Consider the following 24,624-nt stretch of genomic DNA (forward strand, 5'->3'; position numbering starts at 1 on the left):
CATAAGAAATTCCCATTATATATACAGAAATTTTTTGGGTAGTATTTTGCCATGAGGGTGATCAAGTGTTTGAACAAACTGAGATAATTTGATTCATGGAGGTTTTTTTCCCCTTGTTGCTACAGGATAAAGTGGAGATTGTAAATAAAAATGAGAAGTCATTGCCTCTTGCCAGTGCATTATTGCCATTATTGGTGTCATGCTATAAAGTTTGTGAAGATGATGAGAGCTGAAACCAAGTCCCAGCTGTTCTTGTACAGATTGAAACCCCACAATAAAGTGATAGAGAATTAAAGGAAGAATGCAGGTAGTGCTCTAATTGGGAAGTTAGGATTTTCAGTAAAATAGGAACTGAGTGAGCTGGGATGAGAGAAGCTTTGAGAAAGAACAAGGAAGTCATGGGATGCTGATAATGATTTTGGTGGTGAATGCAGGAAAAACAATTGGATTTACTCATCCAATTTGAACTGCCTCATACACAGACTAAGAATATCTTCTAATGTTTAATTAGAGGTTAAAAATCTCAGTAACAATAACTAACCATGAATATTTTTAACATCTGAACTCAGAACAATAATAAGAAGCTGTTTTGCCTTGAGATAAAGGAGGCGCAACACAGCAACGTGAGCACGTGCTCCAAACCCAACATATAACATCAGTTATCAGCTGGGACATCTCTGCCCTGGCTGAAGGTGTAAAAATTAAAGGCCATTTCTGATGAAAGCTCAGACTGTGGTTTGGGGTTTTGATGGCAGTTATTTGAACACTTTCTGCACCCTCTTTCTCACCCCTAGCTTTACTCTCTGTTCATCTGGGCTGTGCAATAACTCACAGGCAACGGAGCTCTGAACTGTGGCCATTTTCTCACAAACGTGTGCACAAGCTGCACAAAATCTGACCTTCTTCTCCCACTGTCACCCCCACAGGGTGGTCGTGCAGCCCTGGACTCTCCTGTGCCATCTGTGACACATGTGGCCATGACCTGCAGATCTTGCACAACCTGGAGCTGTCTCCTCTTCTGTGCATTAAACCACTGCACAGGAGGACACAAGAGAGCCTTCTCTCCTTCTCAATCCCCAGTCTCCTGCCTTCAGCTGGGAGGGACAAATTGGCAGTGTGGGACTCAGGGAGCAAAATGTTGCCCCTAGAAAAGGCAGGCTGTTTTTGCTGCAGCCGTGGGTAGGTCACTGTGCATGGACCAGCTGGTTACAGTGCCCCTTGTAGAGGCACCTTGGTCAGCAGAGAAGCAAGTGCCTTTTGATGGGAGAGCAGAAGATCCAGCAGAGCCCCACTCCTCACTGGCTCTTCCGTCACATGGAGGTGAAAGTACCAGGAAGCTCCAGGATTGATGGAGTCCTGTCATGTTATACCTCCAGCAGCGTTCATGGTTTTTGCATCCTCCAGAAGGACCAGACATTGTGGACATGGTGGCCAAGGGTCAGGAGAGCTTTGCAGGGAGGAGGCTGCCCCAGAAAGATAAGCAAACAAGTCCTCGTAGTCCGGGTTTGCAGGGTGCGGAAATGAAAGCGGGGGCTCTGCAGGAACAGAGGCTGAAGTGGGGGCTGAGGCAGAGCCCATGCTGGCCACAGCCACTTGCTTGTTGTGGGAAGGTCTTTCCACCCACAAAGATGCAGCAGGACCAGTCCCAGGCACGCTGCAAGCCCTGGACCAGGCAGCACTTGAAGCACTGGGCAGAGCTCAGCCCACAGCAGACGCTGCAAGGAGAGGCTGTTGCTGCAGTGCCCAAACAATGCTGGGCCAGCAGGGATGTGCCAGGCTGTCTCCTGCTCACCTGACCTTCCTCCTCTTCCTCCTCCTCCTGCTGCTGCTGGGTGAGTTGTGGGATTGCTTTGCCTTGGGGCTCAGCACTGCAGGGCTGCTGAGCAGGGCAGGATAGAGCCCATCCTGGGAACAGGGCAGGATCCAGGGGAAAGGGTGTGTGGAGCAGCGGTGCAGCACTGAGGGGCAGAGCTGCTTTGGGGAGGGCAGCAGGATCATTGCTTCCTGCAGCTCCCATGGACATCTGAGAAAAGGGGGCAATTTCCAACCCCTCTAAGGTGGTTTGTTTCACAGTGAGAGACTTGGTAGATTCTGAAGTGCTTTAGGGAACCAGAGACATCCATTGGGAACCACAAACACACAAAAATGGGCTTGGGGAAATATTAATCCAGGAGACAAAGGAGATGCAGGCTGGAGCCACGTGGGTGGGAAGGTGCCTCTCCGAGCCAAGACTCAGCAGTGGGAATGTGGACAGGGGCATTGGAGCTGAGCTGGGTTGGTGCCTGTCTGACCCAAATCCCTCTGTTTCCCAAGGTGCAGGTGCTGGTGTGATGGCCCAGGACATCTGCAGCTCCACAGGGCATGGTGAGTACAGGGATAGGTCTAATCAAGGCGGGCTGGAGATGGGAACGGAGAAGAGCTTTGTCCCCATGTCTGAACTCTTGGAGAGGAAACTTCCCCTCCCAGATCTGAGGCATTTTGCAGCTCTGACAACAGAACACTGTCCCAAGTTGTCCCTGCGCCCTGTCTCCAGGTGACCTCCCGGCTCCTGAGATCTTCTTGAATGCCTCCAATGCTCAGCAGGGAGAATGGATTTTGCTTCGCTGTCTCATTAAACATCCAAATCCCAATATAAAAGTAGTTTTCTGCAAGGATGGGTTGGAGTTGCTCAGCCTGAAAGCCCAACAGTATCAGCTGAGTTACGCTGTGCTCATGATGACACAGAGCCCAGGGACATTCACATGTGGATATCAGCACAAGGACGATAAGAACCGAGTGAGGAACTCTGCCCTCAGTTCCCCCAAAAACCTGACTGTCACAGGTGAGTCACGGCGCTGGGGCACAGACAAGGAACATGCTGTGATGCCAGAAACCCCAGGTGATGCAGGGGACCATTCTCTGCCCTATGGCATGTCCCTGGGCAGTTGGGATGCTGGGGGTCAGAATACACTTCAGCACAGCCTTGGGCACCAGGGACACTCTTCCCAGTCCCAGCAGAGCATCCTGCTCCTCTCCAGCATCACAGCAAGGGGAGAGTGGAGGTGCCAGATCCAATCCAGAGCCACAGCTGTGCAGAACATTCATTTATTGATGCCGACAGTTGACAGAGGGTGGATCAGGGGATCCCCACAATGGATCAGTCTGTGCAGTACCTGGGGGAGAGCTACAGACTCTCACCCTGTCTCTTTCCCCTCCCAGGCAGTGGGTCCAGCACGTGGACAGGGACATGCACTGATGGTGAGTGATTCCCTCCCTGCACACTCAGTGTCCCTCACATTGGGCCAAGTCTGCCCAGCTGTCAATGCCAGAACTCTGGGAGATTCATAAGCCAGAATCTTATTTTCCCCTAAGGCCATAATCTGTTCTCTGCTTTCTCTTCCCATAGCTCCTCATCCTGGCCAATCCCACACCTTTCCCTCATGCATGGTGGTGGGAGTGGTGACCATCTCCCTCCTCCTCCTCGCAGCTACAGCCAGCTACTGTGTCCTGAAGATCGGTGCGTGATTTGTGGAAATTAAAGGCAAACCTTGAAGGTGACATTACACCCTGATGCAGGGCTGCTGCTGTCTGACCCACAGTTGTTTAGTATGGCTGGCTGCTAAAGGCCATGTGAGAAGAATCTGAGCCTCTCTGGGCTTTCCTTTGCCTCAGGAGAGAGCAAAGTTGCGTGGCTGAGCAAGACTTCAAGTCCAGTGTGGCTGAGCTCTAATCCAAAGAAGGGAGAGAGAGACCAAATGCATCCCTGACCCAGATACACATTAGCTCCCATCCTCTGGGTACAAGAATGGAGGCTCTGATCTTCCCTGAGTGCAGCCAGCACAGCTCCACCACACTCTGGCTGTGCACAGCTGCTGAGAGCTTAGGAAAAGCCAGGCTGGGAAAGGGGACTCAGGGTTTTTGTAGGCTGGGCTTGAAAAATCCCTCTGCCAGTGAGGTGTGCAGGTTCAACCCATCATTTTCACTGCATGGCCCAGAGCAGGGAAAGGCAGGGCCGTACAGGAACTCTGCCTCCCAACTCTGCCTTTCTTTTCCATGCAGGGGCCTGCAGAGAGAGATGCCAAAGGTGAGCACCAATCCCTGGAGGCTGCGGGGCTGGGGCTGATGGAGACGAGGGCACCGTGGACACTCTGGAACTTGCACATGGGGAATTGACGGTGTTGTGCTTGAGAGGGTAACACCTCCCCACAAGGCCTGGCCAGGCTAACATGGCCACAGCCAGCCCTTCCAGCAGGCCCAGCCCTTGCCACCCCCATCAGAAATGGATACTGGATGCCGTCAGCCAAATGTATTTCTGTTACTAGCACATGTATTTACAATGTCTGATGGATGAACACATATAAAATCTACTCCATATGTTGTAAATAGACACATGAGCACCTCAAATGAAGACATCTCCATCCCACTGTTTCAACTGGAACGAATGTCCGTTGACTGTGGGATCCAATTCTGGGTGTGCTCTTCTCTCTGCCCACACCAATGCTTCAGTGTCTGCACAGATCCACAGGGACACATGCACTGCTGTGCTCACACCCCAGGATACCCCGAGATGGTCCTTCCTCTACCTCATTGTGTTCCTGGCCCTCAGTTTCCTGGAGGTTCCTGCCTGTTCAATAGCAGCACCTGGGAAAGGGAGGAAACCTTGGAGGAGATTTGCCTGTCACACCAAACAGGGACCTGTCTCCCTTTTCCCCCCATATCTGAGCTCCCCTCCTCCTTCTTGGGAAGAGGGATGGGGAATCTCCGCTCCCTGAGATACATCGACAGTGCCCTGCCCAGATGCTGCCCAGCCCCACACAGGGATCTGTTCTGGATCTCCCTGGGCTGGGGGGCTCAGGGCTGAGGAGGGATCTCTCTGGCCAAGTGCCCTGACAGACCTGGGGGCTCATTCTCTGCCAGCCCTCCTGCATTGGCAGCAACCCTCTGCCTGGCACAGAAGGCTCCAGCACTCTGGCCCTGCCCTGATGAGGTCCTCAGGCTCACAGTGCTGCCCCCAGGGAGGCTCTGGCACTGCCCCAGGGATGTGGCTGCAGAGACACCAGCACTGTCACCACAGGGCTTCCACAAAGGCTGGGACACAAGGGGACAGTGTGGAAGTGAGAGCAGCCCAGAGCTGAAAGGAGCATGTCCTGCTGCATTCCATTGCCATCATTGCTGGGAAGCAGCAGCCCTGACTCGCAGGCAGCAGAGAGGCAGCCAAGGCTGTGAGGGGCAGCACTGGAGCTACCAGGGCTCTCCTCAATGGTATCTTGTGTGAGTGGCAGGCAGGCGGCCAGCACAACCACGAAACCACAGCTGCAATGCAAAGAGCAAATTTATTTCATTACCTTGGTAACCAGAAGATGCCAAAGCAACATCTGGGTGGAGATACACAAGTGGGAATGCTGGCACCCACCCATCAGGCTCAGTTCATCCCAGGGGCTGTCAGGGCTGTCCTTTGCACCCATGCAGATGCATAATTTCCCAGCAGATGTGATCTCCCTGGGCTCTTTATGATCTCTGAGCATTGATCTCCTCTCTCCCAAAACCAGGAGCTCAGGCATGTCCATGAGAGAGCCTCCAAGTCTCTCCAAACACCTATGTTGTCTCTACACAGAAATTCTACTTCTCTAAACAGACAGAGGATAAGCTGCCATAGGTATAATAGCTGGGGTTTCCCACAGTGACTTGGCATTTCCAGCTGCAAGGTCACTTGAGTGACTCTACCATCTTCCTCAAAATTCTTCTGGTATTAAATTTTTCCTCCCAACAGCCTCCCACTACTGAACTTTATAACTTGCCATCCACAGAGCCTCTGCTGACCCCGGTGCTGCACAAGGGCATCAGAACCATCTGGTGTGTGCCCATGGCACTGCTCTGGGCTGCTGGAATCGCTGTGGGGGATGGGAAATGCTGGAGGGAGGGATGCAGGAGCTGGAGAACATGGCTGTGTGAGGCTGCAGCCAGCAAAGAACCCCTGTATGTCTTCCTGGGCTGCAGGGATGTCCCTGGCAGTGTCCCTGCTCCCTGTAAGCAGGAGGTGCCTCAGGAAGGGTTCAGCAGCCCTGGATGGGTGTCAGTTCCACAGGGCTGTGTCTGAGGAGAGAGTAGGGGCTGAGCAAAGCAGAGCAGGACAATGGTAGCACATCCCTTGGGCACAAAGCCCCAGGTTTCCTGAGCCCAAACGGAGCTGGGGCTGTGTTGCGGTTTAGGTTCTTTTGTGGTGGTATAGCAAAAGAGTGTCTCTGCCCAGCCCGATTCAGTGCATCCGTGCACCAAACCTTCCCTCCAAGGGCTGGTCACTGCACTCTCTCTGGCCAGGGAGCTGAATGGCTAGCTCTGGTTCCATCTGCTGTTCAAAACGTGGCGGCAGTAAAGGAGTCGAGAAGGGTCTATGCATGATGACCATGGAAGATGTTTATTGACATGGTGCTCCAGAGGCCAAAGACCTCCCAGAGGCAGAGATGCCTCATGGGCAAAGACCTCATGGGCAAAGAGACCACATGCAAGGACATCATCATGGTGCAGGGTCAGGGGTTTTCTGTTGAGAAACAGGGGGGTGGGGACAGCACATTGGCCCAGTGATCTCTGGGCACAGGGGCAGTACATGGGTGGAGTTAGGGTACAGGAACCAATAGGGAAAACCTGAGGGAGTGGCCAGGGTAAGGGGCGGGAAAACAGGACCATATGAGAAGGGTACACTTATGAGGAAGAAAAGTGGTGGGGAAATACAGCTTGTATCACAAGAGGGCTGGTGGTGGTCACACTTTGTTCCTGGTGCAGAGGTGCAGGGACAGCAGGGAGTCCAGGGCAGGGAGGACATCAGAGGGCACTGGGGATGGGGATGTCTCCTGGCTGGGCAGCCCCAGTGGCCTGGTGGCTCCATCTCTCCAGGATGAGGGTGATGATGGGCGCGGATGAGAGGAGGAGCAATGTGAGGACACAGCGCAGGATCCAGATCCAGAGGGGAATGGCTGACCCTGGAAGAGGGGAGGGTCAAAATGTAGAAAGGGGAATTTAAAGATGAAGTATGTAAAGGGCTCACAGGCAATCCACTTAGCCCTTAGAGAGAGCACTACTGTGGTCAAAGGGTTGCTGCCTGTCAGAAAAAGGCAGGCCATTGAGAGTCTCCCTGTCCTGTGTAGGGATCACCCCAGACACTGAGCAGCCCCTCCAGCTCACACCTTGATTCAGTGAATGAATATGGAAACACCTGGCTCATGCAAATCTTCACAATTTCCCTGACTCTCAGAGTTAAAGGGGCTCTGAGAGTTAAAGGGGAGATCAGAGGAGGCAAGATGAGGAGAGGAAGCAGAGAGCAGGATATGCCCTTACATCAGAGCTAGATCCCACTTTATGACCTTTCCAAAGTCGTGGAGTTGGCAGCTGCCAGCACTTAACACAAAGCTGAGCAATGCTGAGTGTATAGAAGGGGAATCACTCACCATTGCTGAATGTCTCGGCCTGGGAGCTGGTGCTGCTGCCTGGGAGGAGAAAGGGACAGGGAGAGAGTCTGCAGATCCCCCAGGTACTGCACAGCCTGAGCCACTGTGGGGATCCCCTGATCCACCCTCATCAACTGTTGGGATCAATAAATGAATGCCCTGCACAGCTGTGGCTCTGCATTAGATCTTGCACCACCACTCTGTCCATTCAATGATGCTGGGGCAGGAGAGGAGCAGGATGCTCTTGTGTGACTGTGAGGAGTGTCCCTGGTGCCCAAGGCTGTGCTGAAGTGCACCCTGACCCCCAGCATCCCATGTGGCCAGGGACATGCCATGGGGCAGGGCAGGATCCCCTCCCTCACCTGGGGTCATGGGGGATCTGGGAGTGTTTCCTGTGTGTTCTCTGGTGCCACAACTCACTATAACACTCAGGTTCAGGGCAGCACTGAGGGCAGAGCTCCTCACTCGGTTGCTGTTGTCCTTGTGCTGGTATCCACATGTGAATGTCCCTGCGCATCCCATTGTCATGGGTAAAAATTGTAATACTTCTCCTGGCCTTGGTGGGCTTTCAGGCTGTACTGCTCCACCCCATCCTTGCAGAAGGTAATTCAGGTGACAGGAGATTTCCAGGAAATTTGGCACTGAAGTATGACCTGTTTTCCTTGCTCTGCAGCAGTGGGGATCATATGGAAAAGAGGAGTTGGGAGGTCACCTGGAGAGATGGCACAGGGATTGCAAGGGAGAGTGTTACTGTGTTTAGGGCAGGAAATTGCCTTACATCTGGAAGGTGAAGAGTTTCCTCTCCAGGGATTTACACATTGGGAACAAAATCCATCTCCCTTCAATTCTCCAGCACAACACAATTCTCTTTATGGAACCTATCCCTGTGCTCACCATGCCCTGGGGAGCTGCAGATGTCCTGGGCCATCACACCAGCACCTGTACCATGGGACACAGAGGGTTTGGATCAGATGGGCAGCAACCCAGCTCAGCCCCATGGCCCTGTCCATGTTCCCACTGCTTAGTCTTGGCTGTGAGAGGCACCTTCCTACCCACGTGGCTCCATCCTGCATCTCCTTTGTCTCCTTGCATGACATCACCCAAAACCCACTTTGGCTGGGTTTGTGGTTCCAGATGGATGCTTCTGGATCCCTAAAGCACTTCAGCATCTGCTAAGACTCACACCATGACCAGAACCCCCTGAGATGGCTTAGAAATTTCCCCCTTTGCTCAGAGGTCCATGGCAGCTTGAGGAAGCAATGATCCTGCTGCCCTCCCCAGAGCAGCTCTGCCCCTCAGTGCTGCACAGCTGCTCCACTCACCCTTTCCCCTGGGTCCTGCCCTGTGCCTAGGATGGGCTCTGTCCTGCCCTACTCAGCAGCCCTGCAGTGCTGAGCCCCAAGGCAAAGCAATCCTCTAACTCACCCAGCAGCAGCACCAGCACCAGCAGTCGGAACAAGAGGAAGGTCAGGCAAGCAAGAGACAGTCTGGCACATCCCTGCTGGCCCAGCATTGTTTGGGCACTGCAGCAACAGCCTCTCCTTGCAGCATCTGCTGTGGGCTGAGCTCTGCCCAGCACTTCAAGAGCTGCCTGGCTCAGGGCTTGCAGCACCTGAGACTGGTCCTGCTGCATCTTTGTGGGTGGAAAGACCTTCCCACAACAAGCAAGAGGCTTTGGCCAGCAGGGGCTCTGCCTCAGCCCCCACTGAGGCTGCTGTGCCTGCAGAGTCCCCGCCTTCAATTCCACATCCTGCAAGCCCAGAGCACGAGCTGTATTTGTCTGTCCCTCTAGGGTAGCTTCCTCCCTGCAAAGCCTTCCTGACCCTTGACCCCCACCCTCCTCTGCCCTCTTCTCACTGCTACTCCCAGCTCTTCTGTCAGAAGGATCCAAGGAAATCTGCCAGGGCAAACTGGCCATGGGCACAAGTGACTACACAGCCCTGTGGTTTTAGCCCAGGCCATGGGGGCCTTTCTGGTTTTCTCCTCAATCCTTCTGTGGAAAGTGGAAAAGGTATGCGGAGGAGGAGACTGATATTACAGGCCAAGAACTGGCTGTGACACAGATTTGGGCAACATAGCTTTGGGCACTCGGAGCATTGTTTGCAGCTCAGCATCCACTGGGCGGAGCTGGGACACCCCTAACCAAGGAAACAAAAGGTGCTCCTTCCAATGGGATTTATAAACCCAGAAAGAGGAATTTAAACGGGGAATGATGCGGGAAGGACAGATGCACTGGCCATCCTGTGAGGGAGAGCCAGACAGGACCGATGAGCAATGGCCAGGGGGTGATGGTACAGAAATGAAACACAACCAAAGGAGGCTCTAACAGGGTCATCACCAGTACTGGTATTTTCACCAGGAAGTGCTAACAATGCTCCATTTTGGAGAGACCCCCAAGTCCTTTCTGGACAGTCTGTGAGATGAGGAGCTTCTGGAAGGGCCTGTCTACTAGTGCAGCTCCTGTGGGGACTAAAGAGAATGGAGTCAAGTCCTGGGTTTTATCTCACGGCTGTGATCCTATTGGGATCAGGATACAGGAAGCAGTGACTGCACTCCCATGAGTGGCATGTTGCCACACAGGTTTTTAGGACGGGCAGCCTGGGAAGAGAAGGAGGGGCAGCTGTCTGTTATGTGAGAGAGCAGCTGGGCTCCATGGAGCTCCCTTGGGGAATGGTGAGAATCCAAGGGAGAGCTCCTGGGGTAGGATTAAAGAGAGGAGTGTTCCAGGTGACACTAGAATGGTGCCAAGTGCTTGGATGTTGTGCTGATTTTCATTGACTGTCGGCGATTAGGAGATGGACTCAGGTGGGTGCAAGCAATGCTGATTTTATTCCAGGCAACATTGCCTTTTATAATGCCATAGAAACAACCAGCAACCAGTTTCGCAACCCCTTTTCTCCCCAGCGACACAGCATCCTGCATGTAGTGTTGTTATAAGTTGGGTCTCAAAAACCAATCAGGGACATAGATCCAATTAGAGAATTTTTTAATTAAGCAAGCAGTTATCAGCCAATACAGCGCTGGGCAGGGGAGACCAGTCCCTTGCTAGCCTACCGCACAGTGCCCAAAGATTACAAGCCATCAATTTTTATAGCCCTTTTTACCCCCTCCCTTGAGTCCCCTCGTGGGTCTTGACTGGCGTTCTCTTGGGTGTCTCGATTGGCCGGGGAATCGTCGTTCTCTGCGTTGGTTGGTTGTGATTTGGGGTACGCGGCTCTCGGGGGGGGGTTTCTTTCTTGCACATCAGTTAGACTGTCTCTCGTGGGAATCACACAAGGCTGCTGAGCGGCCTTTCGAAAAGAGTTACACTTGTTGCAAACCTTCAGCAGAAAGGTTTGGCTCTAAAACAGGAACTCTTTCTGTTAAAGCAAAACTAAAAAGCAGAGCTTAGCAAAAGTAAAGAATTAAAACTTATTGATTTTCTAAACAATTTCGTGAACTATACCTTCTGTAATTTATCACAGTGTCCTTGACTGACATCCTGTTACGTGCTAATAGCCAGGCGTGAGGGTTAAACTGTTCCATTCTTATCAAGGTCTCAGTTCCTTGCTTGCTCTGCCTGTTTATCTCTCCCAAGGCTTAACATTCTTCAAGGCCAAAAGATCACTGCTGCTATCCATACTGCTGGGGGTTAATTCTCCCACAACTGACTGTGATTCCTGGGACACATGTAAAATGTCTATCAAGGGGGACCCAAATCCTTTTCCACTCAGATTGCCTTGGACACCCTGTATCAAATCATTTCTGAAGGAGAATTACATGTTTTTAGAGCTCTCCATGTCCTTGCATGCATTTACCTAGCACTTGTGATAGACAACCAGTGTTACTAGAGGTCCCTGATATCCAAAAAGATGGTGTTTGCTTGGGTTATTTCTCTCTTGAGGTTTCTGTTTATCTCCAGCACAAAACAGAAGTTGCTATTTCTCTGCAGCACAAATGCAAGTGCCCTTCCCATGCCAGAAGCCAAATTCACTTTGGCCAAGCCCAACACAGACACCAGTGACAGTGCTGGCTCTAAAGCCTCCCTGAAGCTGTCTACTGGGAAAATTATTTTGATTTTCCCATGTTCCATAACTCTGAACTGCCCTTATATCCCTCCTGCTCAATGAGAGAGGTCTGGTGACACACAGAAAGACTGAGAAAGCCCTTGGGCTGTTCCAGCTATGCCACTGTGGGGGACATGCAGCCATTAGATCAAACCAGAGCACCACTTTGGGGGAGGCTGGAGAGGGCTGCTGGACCCCTCTGGCTATTGGACCCACCTGGCTACTCAGGCCAGCACTGAGCATCCTGCTCTGATCTCATCCTCTGACAGCAAAGTGTCCTCAGGGAGGAAGTTCTGTGGCTGTGCACATTCACCACAGCTGTACAGGCTTGTCTTATTGACACAGCTGGGCTTTGCAGGGCTGGCTTTCTCCTCATTGGTGGAGTTCTGCCAATTGTGAGATCAGAGGAGGCTCTCTCAGGGGCAGGGACTGACCATCATGGCACTGCCACACTGATCAAACTCTGACCAGAGCCCTACCCTTCATTTCTCTGTTCCAAGGCAAAAGCCATTCTGTTGGAATTGGGAATTACCAGAGTCTTTCTTCCCTCCCAGTTCACACCTGGTATTGGGAATATGATGGCACAGGAAACAAGAAGAAGAACAAATTAAATCTAGTAAAGCGTGATAACCTCAAAATGCAGAAGTGAAGATGAGTTAACCCTAAGCCTATTGTTCTCATTTGCAGTTGTCCTGAGCTCATAGTAAGGACAGCAGGTGCTGGACTCAGCTGCTGACACAGAAACCACTTGTGACAGCAGAGCTGCCCCAGGCTGTCCATCCATGGACTCCCAGAAGGGCACAGCTCTGCTCCACTTGGGAGCTGCCTCACCCACGGGTTTGTGCTCAGTGCAGTTTGAGATGTTTTTCAGGTTGATGAGGCCGGACGTTTCTAATTTCAGGGATCTCCATTGCCCTGCAGGAATTATGGAACAGAAATTTAAGGCCACTCAGGGCAGCTTTAGAGAATCACACAAAAGCTTTGGAAACTTCCCTCTGGGGAAGGGTATTTCAGTGCAATTCCATTTCTCTCCAAAATGTGCTCTGGTCCCTCTCAGATCATGCTCTAAGCCATGTTTAGAAGATGAGAGATTGAGCAGCAAATTGAGGCACAGGTTGGTACCCTCACAGGAATTTCTTGTTGTGATGACTTTGCTGAATGTGTGAGCCAAAGCTGCTGAGGTCCAAACAGAGCCATGTCCAGTTGGCTGATCCATCCCACCCTCCTCTTTCTGAGAGAGCAGATCCAGTTCCCAGAGGTGAGGGGAATTTGCTGATGGCTTCCAGCATCTCTGATTGACAGATGAACCCCCAAAAGCTGATTGTTGGGGTAGCCAGCTGCCTTGGATGGACCTGATCCTGGGTAACCAGCTGCAATCAGCCCAGCTGGAGCAGAGGGGTTGGAGCAGAGGAATTCCAGAGGGACCTCCAAGCTGAGCCAGTGTGTGAAACAGCCCCAGGGCAGGAATTGCCTTGGGGGAGAGGGGCTGTGCAGGAGGAGCCCCTTGCAGAGGTTTCCTCTCTGCTTGGCTGTGTTTGTGCAGGCTTTGAGTGTGGGGAGGAAAACCACAGCAGCAGGGCTGTGCTGTGCTCAGCAGCTTGAGAGCAGAGCTTCTGGCCACAGCTGCTTTGGCTGTGGCTTTGCTGTGAGCAAAACATATCACAGTCACTGTGAAGTTTTAAAGGCTCCCCAAATAATTAATCTTTATTGCAATCAATTCCATTTATAAGAACCTCTCCCAATTGCTTTCTGTTTAGGTTTTTGCATTGTGTTCCACCTGGTTAGTTGTCAGTGTTTATTTCATTTACACCATTTTTTCATGTTGGTGCCATGAATGAAAAGACTGGATTTCTGGAGAATTATGAGATGAAGAGCAGGAAATTCCAACTAGAGGAAGAAATAGAAAACTTAATAAAAACAAGGAACAAGGAGATAATGAAGGAAAAACTGTTGAGGGCTTCTCACTTCTACAACTTGTAAAAACATGTTATGGCAAATGGAGATATCCCAGCAGAATATTGCAGAATGCTCTGTGGAGATCTCCACACACCTGCATTCCTGGAGCTCTGCCATGGCCATGCCAAGTCCTTGCACTATTGCTTTGGGTGGGTCCTTCTTTTCTCACCTCCCTCACAGCTCCATCCTGCCCCAGTTATCAGCTCCTGTTCTGCCTTTCCCACGCTATAGAAATCTCTCTGTCCAATTGTGTGTGCCTGAAACTCCAGCTGCTCTTTCCATTTAGTTCTCAGGTGTTGTCAGCACAGCGGGACAGGCAGGCTCAGGTCCTTGGGAGAAGGGTCTCCTCACCATGCAGCTCCATCAGGGATGAACTTGGCTCAGCATGGCTTTCCTGGTCATCCTCATGCTGGCTTTGCTTGGAATCTGAGGAGAATATCAGAAGGTCCTACTGGGAGTTCCTGAAGCAGTGGGGAGGAGCCTGGGAAAGGAAAATGCTCTAAGATATCAGCTTCCAGTGAATCCTTAAACACTGTTTCTGGCCGTCTCCTTTCTCCAGGCAGAGCTTCCTGGCTTTGCTGAGCAACAAGGGTAGCTCTGCTCCTCTTCTCTGCCTCTGTCCCTTCCCAGAAAGTAGCAGAAATTACAGGTGGCCCACATGCAGCTCTGCTCCTTCTTTCCCAAAGCCTCCACATGAGCCAGAGGAAGAGGGGTAGCTGGACCAGGGATTCCCTCCAGTTCCCAAAGACCAACTCCATTGCAATCCCAAGTGCTTTGCAGAGCAGAGATCCACCTGTTTGACACAGTGGGTCCTCCTTGCTGCCTGCAGTGGACATCTGCTCTCTGCATCAGTAAAACAAAGCTGAAAAATCCTGTGCTGTTTTGCTTGCTATTTTACTCCCTCCTCCTTGTTTTAGAACTTTTCCTGATTTAAGCCCCATGCTCAGCTGCTGCAGAAAAGTGTGTGTCTCCTGTAAGCCTTGTGTCCGCTGAGCAGACCTGGGCATGGGATCATGGGAACACACAGCACTGGATCTTTCAGGGTAGGATTCCCACGGCTGCCTCTGTTGCAGCCAGGAATTTCACTCCAGTTCAGTCAGAGACACAAGACATGATGAAATTCCCTGCATGAGGCCAGAGCACCTGAATTCAGACATTTGTGCAGATCAAGCAGATACAATGCACATTGTGCCCTGTCATTGAGCTTCCACCAGCTCTGGTGTGAATCTCACCGAAAACCTGCCCATGCTCTCAGGATACTCTCGGAAATACCTTTTCTCGCCTCCAGCTCCTGCTCCCTTCTACATGTCCCCATCTAAGCTACAACAAGTTGCAGGACATCTTCAGCCCTGGCCAAACTGGCCACTCAAATCTCAAGATGACACAGCAGAGCAGGAGAAATCCCAGAAAAAGTGGGATCTCACTACAGACAGTTCCAAGTAGAGCCCCTCTGGTGTCCTGGACCCCTGGGAGTGCTGCTGAGGATCTCTGATCTGCTTTTCTCTCCAGTGCATTCTTGGTCCATGTCTGAGAGCTCAATCTTCATGTCATTTCTTCTCAGTTTTCTCCTCACAGTTTGCTTGAGTTATTCTCCCTTTATCAGTTTACCCAGAGGTAAAAGAGCAACAAAATCAGGGATGATAAATAGGAAGAATAATACAATAAATATAACACACAAAAATAATAACTGCAAGTTAACACTTCATTCTCCAGATGAAATGATTCCCATATTGCTGTACATCCCAGATTCTTCACACACAATAAACACTAAAGTGCCTAAAATCCAAGCTGCCCAGGACTCTTACCTGAGATTTGGTGTAGAACTCATTGAGTAATTCAGCTGCTCTTCTTAGGGAGGCACTTTGGCTGCTGCTTCCTTCATTTGCTGAAACCACACAGTCGATGTATCTGCCACGGCATGGGAGGATCACACACCAAATCACAGGAGGTGAAGATGCCCTAAAAATGGTCTTGCAGTAGCAGAAGCACTTCCCAACACAATGAGCCCAGGAAACACAGTAAGGTGGGAGGTCAAACTCAGGAAAAATGTAATGAAGGCTGGATAGAAGAAGTCAGAAGCAACATACAATTCCCTTAATGACTTCTCTGGGGTACTTTTAAATTCCAGTTCCATTATTTCTTCAACCACAACTTAGGGAGTAAAGTGATCCAGACAACACACTCGAATGATTTTTCCAAAACTCTTGAATTGCTTCCTGACTTCCATTTTACTCAGAGATCGATACTGCACCAGTATGAGGAGCCAATGTAATTTTGATTTCTGTCTCAACATTGTTTGTCAGAGGTATATGGGTAGGTTTATGTTTTAGATTTTCACACATGCTACTTGCAGAAGGCAGCTAGGAGAAGATGGAGGAAAGCCTTGTCTCTGGGGAGACTTTGCCTAACAATCAATTCACATAATAGGCAGTCAGTAGGAGACCACCAAGGACACTGTGCCTTCTAGAAAGGTTTTTCAATAGGATGGCAAAAGGTCTCCACCAAGGGACTGCAATTGAACATTTGACTGGACTAATGGTCTCCTGCCAGCAAGCAAACCTTGGGAGGAGCTGGGGGGTATAAAAGTGTTGCTGTTGTACCAGTAGCAGAGCGAAATTCACATAGACACACAGCTGAGCAGCAAGAGGAGTTTATTGTTGTAAGTTTTCCTTATATATGTGGTAAAACCTATAGGCAATTGGTCAGTGGTCACCCACCCCCCGGGGTGATTGGCTGAAGTCCTACAACACCCAATTCCAAACACACTGTGTCTTGAATCAAAACAGATCGGGAAAAACAGCAGGTGTTCAAATACTATTTACAAAAAACCCATCTTTCATTGTTTTCATAGTTTGCATGGGAAAGAAAAAGTTCTCCAGAAAGAGCCTGCACAACCACATAAAAGTAACTGCATCTCTCAGCTCTGGAGTCTTTTGTCTTTTGTCTTTCTGCTTTTTTGCTCTGGAGGCTTTTTACCTGTTGCCCTCATTGAAAGCTTTTTGCTCATTTTGCTTCCCCTTGCTTGCTCTCCCTCTCAGCTGGCTGGACACCTGCTGACCAACTAGCCAGTGTCCTGCCCTACCACTTCTTCTCCCTTGCCTTCTCCAGCCATCTCCCCTCCTGCCTCCCTGCCTTCCTGCCCAATGCCCTACCTCCTTCATCCCTGCCTGCCTCGTTCCTGCCTGCACCACCTGCTTCCAACCCTGATCCAGCCACTGCTATGATCACACCATGACCCTGCCCAGGGTTCTGCACCTCCTGCCCAAGCACCCACTCATCTTGTGTCCGGCTGCCTGTGTCCACAGGAGCTGTGCTTGTGGAGCTGCACCTCTTCGAGAGCTGCCCAGGCTCCCCAGCGCAGGGAGCATCCTGCCTGTGTGACGTTGACCACAGAGCTCTGGTGATAACCCCTGCTTTTTCTGTCTCCCCTTCCTCTCCCCCCATTTTTTCTCCTTTTTCTTCCTTCTTTTCTTCCTTTTCCATTCTTCTTTGGTAGGACAACGCCCTTTTTGTTACTAATGAGCAATTCTCAGATGTAATATTTGCCTTGTTTGGCTTAATTCAGTCCAAGATCATCCATTTTAATAGAACCCCCTACAGCTCCCCAGAGTGGAACACGACAACTGGCTCAGAAGGATTCTGTGCCTCTGTATCACACCACTCATCTTCTTATGCACTTTCTATCACCACATCTACAAAAGGTTAAACAGCCAAGAGGAAGTGAAGATTAAACACACACCAGAATTGGGTATACATACAGCCACATCTGACTTTAGTGACACTGAAAATTGTGTTTCCAGGTGTCTTGAGCCCTGTACAGAATCACAGAAACACAGAGTAAGTGAGGTTGGAAGTGACCCCAACAGATCATCTGGTCTGCCCAAGCAGAGACACCTGGAGCTGGTTGGCCAGAACTTCATCCAGAGGCTTTTCAATATCTCCAAGCATGGAGGCTCCACCACCTCCCCAGGTAGAACTGTTGGTCAGGCTCAGGGAGCAGTTTGGGGCTCAATGGCTTTACTGCATTTCTCTCTCCATTTCATACCTTCTTGGAGAGGTACCTTGGTAAGGTGAGAGGCAACAGGCACAAGACGCAACATAAGAAATTCCCATTAAATATACAGAAATATTTTTGGTAGTATTTTGCCATGAGTGTGATCAAGTGTCTGAACAAACTGAGATAATTTAATCCATGGAGGTTTTTTTTTCCCCTTGTTGCAACAGGATAAAGTGGAGATTGTAAATAAAAATGAGAAGTCATTGCCTCTTGCATTATTGCCCTTACAGGTGTCATGCCATAAAGTTTGCCAAGATGATGAAAGCTGAAACCAAGTCCCAGCTGTTCTTGTACAGATTGAAACCCCACAATAAAGTGATATGGAATTAGAGGGGGAATGCAGATAGTGCTCTAATTGGGAAATTAGGATATCAGTAAAATGGGAACTGAGTGAGATGGGATGAGAGCAGCCTTGAGAAAGAACAAAGAAGTCATGGGATGCTGATAATGATTTTGGTGGTGAGCTCAGGATAAACAATTTGATTTACTCATCCAGTTTGAACGGCCTCATACACAGACTAAGAATGTCTTCTAATGTTTAATTAGACGTTAAAAATCTCAGTAAAAATGACTAACCATGAATATTTCTGACATCTGAACTCAGAGCAATAATAAGAAGCTGTTTTGCATTGAGATAAAGGAGGTGCAACACAGCAACATGAGGACATGCTCCAAACCCAACATATAAGATCAGTTATCAGCTGGGACATCTCTGCACTGGCTGAAGGTGTAAAAATTAGAGGCCATTTCTGATGAAACCTCAGACTGTGGCTTCAGGTTTTGATGGCAGTTATTTGAACACTTTCTGCACCTTCTTTCTCACCCCTAGCTTTACTCTCTGTTCATCTGTGCTGTGCAATAACTCACAGGCAACTGAGCTCTGAACTGTGGCCATTTTCTCACAAACATGTGCACAAGCTGCACCAAATCTGACCTTCTTCTCCCACTGTCACCCCCACAGGGTGGTCGTGCAGCCCTGGACTCTCCTGTGCCATCTGTGACACATGTGGCCATGACCTGCAGATCTTGCACAACCTGGAGCTGTCTCCTCTTCTGTGCATTAAACCACTGCACAGGAGGACACAACAGAGCCTTCTCTCCTTTTCAATCCCCAGTCTTCTGCCTTCACCTGGGAGGGACAAATTGGCAGTGTGGGACTCAGGGAGCAAAATGTTGCCCCCTAGAAAAAGGCAGGCTGGTTTTGCTGCAGCTGCGGGTAGGTCACTGTGCATGGACCAGCTGGTTACGGTGCTCCTTGCAGAGGCACCTTGGTCAGCAGGACAGCAAGTGCCTTCTGATGGGAGAGCAGGAAATCCAGCAGAGCCCCACTCCTCTCTGGCTCTTCCATCACATGGAGGTGAAAGTACCAGGAAGCTCCAGGATTGATGGAGTCCTGTCATGTTATACCTCCAGCAGCGTTCATGGTTCTTTGCATCCTCCAGAAGGACCAGACATTGTGGAAATGGTGGCCAAGGGTCAGGAGGGCTTTGCAGGGAGGACGTTGCCCCAGAAAGATAAGCAAACAAGGCTCTTAGTCCGGGTTTGCAGGGTGCGGAAATGAAAGCGGGGGCTCTGCAGGAACAGAGGCTGCAGTGGGGGCTGAGGCAGAGCCCATGCTGGCCACAGCCACTTGCTTGTTGTGGGGAGGTCTTTCCACCCACAAAGATGCCGCAGGACCAGTCCCAGGCACGCTGCAAGCCCTGGGCCAGGCAACTCTTGAAGCGCTGGGCAGAGCTCAGCCCACAGCAGATGCTGCAAGGAGAGGCTGTTGCTGCAGTGCCCAAACAATGCTGGGCCAGCAGGGATGTGCCAGGCTGTCTCCTGCTCGCCTGACCTTCCTCCTCTTTCTGCTGCTGCTGCTGCTGCTGGGTGAGTTGCGGGATTGCTTTGCCTTGGGGCTCAGCACTGCAGGGCTGCTGAGTGGGGCAGGACAGAGCCCATCCTGGGCACAGGGCAGGACCCAGGGGAAAGGGTGAGTGGGACAGCTGTGCAGCAGTGAGGGGCAGAGCTGCTTTGGGGAGGGCAGCAGGATCATTGCTTCCTGCAGCTCCCATGGACATCTGAGAAAAGGGGGCAATTTCCAACCCCTCTAAGGTGGTTTGTTTCATAGTGAGAGACTTGGTAGATTCTGAAGTGCTTTAGGGAACCAGAGGCATCCATCGGGAACCACAAACACACAAAAATGGGCTTGGGGAAATATTAATCCAGGAGACAAAGGAGATGCAGGCTGGAGCCACATGGGTGGGAAGGTGCCTCTCCGAGCCAAGACTCAGCAGTGGGAATGTGGACAGGGGCATTGGAGCTGAGCTGGGTTGGTGCCTGTCTGACCCAAATCCCTCTGTGCCCCAAGGTGCAGGTGCTGGTGTGATGGCCCAGGACATCTGCAGCTCCACAGGGCATGGTGAGTACAGGGATAGGTCTAATCAAGGCGGGCTGGAGATGGGAACAGAGAAGGGCTTTGTCCCCATGTCTGAACTCTTGGAGAGGAAACTTCCCCTCCCAGATCTGAGGCATTTTGCAGCTCTGACAACAGAACACTGTCCCAAGTTGTCCCTGTGCCCTGTCTCCAGGTGACCTCCCGGCTCCTGAGATCTTCTTGAATGCCTCCAGTGCTCAGCAGGGAGAATGGATTTTGCTTCGCTGTCTCATTAAACATCTGAATCCCAATATAAAAGTAGTTTTCTGCAAGGATGGGTTGGAGTTGCTCAGCCTGAAAGCCCAACAGTATCAGCTGAGTTACACTGTGCTCATGATGATACAGAGCCCAGGGACATTCATATGTGGATATCAGTACAAGGACGACAAGAACCAAGTGAGGAACTCTGCCCTCAGTTCTCCTAGAAACCTGACTGTCACAGGTGAGTCATGGCACTGGGGCACAGACAGGGAACAGGCTGTAGTGCCAGAAACCCTAGGTGATGCAGGGGACCCTGCCCTGCCGCATGGCATGTCCCTGGGCAGTAGGGGTTTTGGGGGTCAGAGTGTATTTCAGCATAGCCTTTAGCACCAAGGACACTCCTCAGAGTCTCAGCAGAGCATCCTGCTCCTCTCCTGCTCCAGTATCACGGAAAGGGCAGAGTGGTGGTGCTAGATTTAATGCAGAGACACAGCTATGCAGGGCATCCATTTATTTATCCCAACAGTTGATAGAGGCTGGATCAGGGGGTCTCCACAGTGGCTCAGTCTGGGCAGTACTTGGGGGAGCTGCAGACTCTCACCCTGTCTCTTTCTCCTTCCAGGCCGTGGGTCCAGCACACAGATAGGGATATACACTGATGGTGAGTGATTGCCTCCCTGCAAACCCAATGCCCTTCAGCATCAGGCTGAAGGCTGCCTGGTTGCCAACACCAGGAAATAGGGAGGGTAATAAATCAGGATCTAACTTGGCTTTGAGGGCATATAGTGTTCTCTGCTTCGTCTGCCCATTACACCTCCTCTTTCCTAACAGCTTCTTTTTCTCTAGGTCCCAAAGATGTGCCATTCCACAACTACACTATTGGAATTGTGGTGCCAATAGCAATTTTTTTCCTCTGCCTTCTGGCTGCAGCCAGCTACTGTGCTTTGAAGAAAGGTGAGGGATAAGAGGAAAACTGGGATAAACATTTAGGCCAAAATTACACCCTAGTTCAGGTCTGTTACTGACAGACATGTGCCGGGTTAGGATGGCCAATTGCTTAGCTCCTTATCGTGGCAAGATGAGTCTCACTGGTCTTTCCTTGGTCATCTGAAGGGAGCAAAATTTCTAAAGTGAGGAAGATTCTACCTCCAGAGTTCATGTGCTTGAATACCAATGTGGGGAGGGAGAAACCAAAAGCATCCTTGCTACAGCCACACATTGGCTCCCATCCTCTGGGTACAAGAATGGAGGCTCTTGAGCTGCCCTGCCTGCAGCCAGCACAGCTTCTCTACATTCTGTCTGTGCACAGCTGCTGAGAGCTTTGGAGAAAGCAGTCTGCCAAAAGGGATTAATTGTTGTGTAGGTTGGGCTTTAGAAATCCCTCTGCCAGTGAGGTGTGCAGGTTCACCCATCAACTTCATTGCATAGCTCAGAGAAGGGAAAGGCAGGGCTGTGCAGGAACTCTGCCTCCCACCTCTCTTTTTCTTTTCCTTGCAGGGGCCTGCAGAGAGAGATGCCAGAGGTGAGCAGCAATTCCTGGGGGCTGTGGGGGTGGGGCTGATGGAGACAGAGGCATCCTGGGAACCCTCAGGTGGTCTTTGTCCAGGGGCAGCATGGTCTGTGCCCGTGGGGGGATTCCCCCATGGTGCAGGCAGGGAGGAGCAGGGCTTGCCCTGGCCTTGACTCCAGCCATGCACCCCATGCAAGACAGAATCACCTATGGCAGTAACACCAATGAGCTCATCACAGTCTGGGTACAGACCCCAAAACCCTTTCCCCCAACTCTCTCCAGGCAGCAGCAAGTTCCCACCCATGAGGCTGAAGTGACCAATGACAATGAAATACAGTGTGAGTACCAGCCCCTCCTTCCAGGTAACCCATGGAACCCTCTGTCTGTGGGACCCCCTTCTTGTGGCCTGGCTGCCCTTTAGAATCACCAGAATCCCTGAGCCCATGGACCAGCCATGCTGCAGTTTCAGGAGCTGCATTCAGTTGCATGGACCTGCCCCAAAGCCCTTTTGCATGCTCTCCATTCCCTCTCCTCATGGCAGGACCCTTCCCAATTCCCCATGCAATCCCAGCAATTCATGTCCCAGTGGGATTTGCAAAACCACTGCCCATTGCACCAGGGCACATCTCTTCCCATGCTGTTACTCCACTTCTTCCCTGAACACATGGCCCAGCTTCTGCCTGCAGAATAAAGGGGACAACAGACCCCCCCATCCCTGCTCTTCATCGACAGAGGGAAGGGCAGGTTCCTCTGCTGCGAGGAATGGGGTGAGATTAGGGGGAAACAGGGCAGGGGATTCAGTCCTGGCCCTAGGGCATCTGTTGTTCAAAGGCAGGGTGAGGTTTATTCCTCCCAGAACAGGAAGCAAGAGCTCACTCTGTGCTTTTTGTCCCCACCAGATTCCACCATTGCCCACGCTGGATGTAACAGGGTGAGTTGTGGCACAGCCTTGGTGCTGAAGCAGGGACAGGGCCCTGGGGATGGGATGTGAGTGTCAGGGTCTTTGCCTGTGGCTTGGGCTGGGGTGTCCCACCAAGGACTGATCAGAAACACTTGCAGATAAAAGCATTTATAAGGGTTTTTTTTATCTAACCACATTTTTTTTTCTCCGAATCTTCTGCAAATATTTTCCATGGAAAAATATTTCATGTTGAAATGTCACATGTAAAACCTTGTAAAACCTTTCAAGGGGGAAAATAATGAAACCAAACCTGAAGTTAAAGCCCAAACTCTTTGAAGCCCTCTGGGAGCTCAGGGCCAGAGGCTTGTGCAGAGCTTGCAGCCAGCAGCTGAAATAACAGGCTTTCCTTTTCCCTCTAAAGCCTCGCAGGCAAGAGCTGAACAGCAGCACAGAATATGCCCTGGTGAGGCTCTCCCACAGCCAGCCCCGGTAGCTCCAGCATGGTGAGTGCCCCAGGACAATCACCCACACCAGCCTTTGCTCTCTGGCACAGCTCCTGCTCTGGCAAAACGGGGCTGGGGTGTCCAGCTTGGGCTTGCTTGGGCTTTGCTGTGCTGGGCAAGGGCTGGCAGCTGGGAGCCTTGGGGCTGCTCCTCCAGCTGCTCCTCTGACCCTGTTCTCCACCATTCCCTTCCCAGCCCCACTCCCACCCACCATGGCACAGGGGGTTTTCAGGCCTCCCTGCAGCTCCCAGCAGGTTTGTCTCTGTCCCCTGGAAACTGCCATGTGACAAACCCCTTGGCTCATCTTCACCAGCTGTTGTGGGAAATTGGGAGTCCTCGGCTTGGGAGGGCAACTCCTCCCCACAAGGCCTGGCCAGGCCAACATGGCCACAGCCAGCCCTTGCAGCAGGCCCAGCCTTGCCACCCCCATCAGAAATTTACTCTGGATGCCTTGAATCAAAAATATTTCTGGGATTTGTACGTCTTTACACTGCCTGATGGATAAATACATAGAAAATCTCTCCCATCTATTATATATGGACATGTGAGCACCTGGAGTGGTGACATCTCCATCCCACTGTGTCCAGTGGAACATGATGTCTTGGGTTACCTGGAAGGTTGTATTCTGTTACCATCTTCATGATCTGTTAATTGAGGTGGGGCAGTGTTCTTATCCTCTCTGTGACTCAGCCCTGGTAACATCATCTGGGGGGTTATCTCCACTATTGGGCCATCAAGGTCTCCCAGCATGGTTCATAAAATACATCATCTGATTGTGAGATGTTCCACCCACAGAGAGAAAAGGGGGCAGAGGAGGAACTGAACATTTCCACCTGTATATAAACTGAGGCTTGGAACACTACAGTGTACTACTTCCACCGGATTCCCAGAGGAGAAGAGCTCAAGAACCACCACTCGTGCTTCAGAGATGGACCAGACCTTTCTTCAGCATCACCACTTCAACAGCACCACATCTATCACTCCAATGGGACTGCAGCTGCCATTTAACTGGACTGCTACCACCACCCTGACCAACATGGTGGCAGGTCAGAATACATCTGACTTTGTCAGTTTAAGCCAGTGTTTCTGTATTACTGCCTTTATTTTAGTTTTTCCTATAAAATTGTAGTCCTGACTTGGAGTGTCTCACATCATATTTGTGTGGGGTTAATTCCTCCAATGTTTTCCTTTCTAACTAGCTCACATGTGCATCCGTAAACCACAGGGTCCAACTCCGTGTGTGCTCTTCTCTCTGCCCACGCTGGTGACCACATGTATGTACAGGTCCACAGGGACACAGGCACTGCTGTGCTCACACCCTAGGACACCCCCATGATGGTGTTACAATCCATTCTAAGCACAGAAGTGCAAAGAGAACTAACTCTGTGTGGAATAAAGCAGAAAGAACCCTGAGGTTTGAAATATTCCCCAAAACAAGAGTAAAACCAAACAAGGTTAAATGTTCATACTGAGAAATGGATATATTTTATTTAACATTAAAAGAGTCAAAGAGGGAGGGAGGGAGGGAGGAGGGAGGAGGGAGGGAGGGAGGGAGGGAGGGAGGGAGGAAGGAAGGAAGGAAGGAAGGAAGGAAGGAAGGAAGGAAGGAAGGA

The 24,624-nt window shown here is 50.9% G+C and overlaps 2 protein-coding genes and 1 long non-coding RNA gene across 6 annotated transcripts in view; 2 read left to right on the forward strand and 1 right to left on the reverse strand.

Annotated features, from left to right (window-relative positions):
• LOC146422988 (putative selection and upkeep of intraepithelial T-cells protein 1 homolog) overlaps positions 1-24,624 on the reverse strand; it is a 166,504-nt gene that overhangs the window by 123,240 nt on the left and 18,640 nt on the right. The window lies entirely within an intron of this gene.
• LOC146422995 (uncharacterized) lies at positions 1,532-24,243 on the forward strand. The gene is made up of 9 exons (XM_085045592.1): positions 1,532-1,832; positions 2,320-2,364; positions 2,534-2,821; positions 3,199-3,237; positions 3,386-3,496; positions 21,595-21,619; positions 21,890-21,945; positions 22,507-22,538; positions 22,930-24,243. The coding sequence occupies exons 1-9, from the start codon at positions 1,577-1,579 to the stop codon at positions 22,999-23,001; spliced, it is 924 nt and encodes a 307-aa protein (XP_084901718.1). The 5' UTR covers positions 1,532-1,576; the 3' UTR covers positions 23,002-24,243.
• On the forward strand, positions 19,041-20,923 carry LOC146422996 (uncharacterized). Its single transcript, XR_014847785.1, has 3 exons — positions 19,041-19,349; positions 19,837-19,881; positions 20,051-20,923. It is a non-coding gene; the product is annotated as an uncharacterized LOC146422996 (long non-coding RNA).

This window comes from Lichenostomus cassidix, unplaced genomic scaffold (genome assembly GCF_008360975.1).
Source record: "Lichenostomus cassidix isolate B80296 unplaced genomic scaffold, HeHo_3.0 HiC_scaffold_38, whole genome shotgun sequence".
Taxonomy (NCBI): Eukaryota; Metazoa; Chordata; class Aves; order Passeriformes; family Meliphagidae; genus Lichenostomus; species Lichenostomus cassidix.

Coding starts and splice junctions, on each gene's coding strand:
- LOC146422995 (XM_085045592.1), top strand. CDS start 1,577: ATGCTGGCCACAGCCACTTGCTTGTTGTGGGAAGGTCTTTCCACCCAC. Junction 21,620..21,889: donor TGCAGAGAGAGATGCCAGAG/GTGAGCAGCAAT, acceptor AACTCTCTCCAG/GCAGCAGCAAGTTCCCACCC. Junction 21,946..22,506: donor CAATGACAATGAAATACAGT/GTGAGTACCAGC, acceptor TGTCCCCACCAG/ATTCCACCATTGCCCACGCT.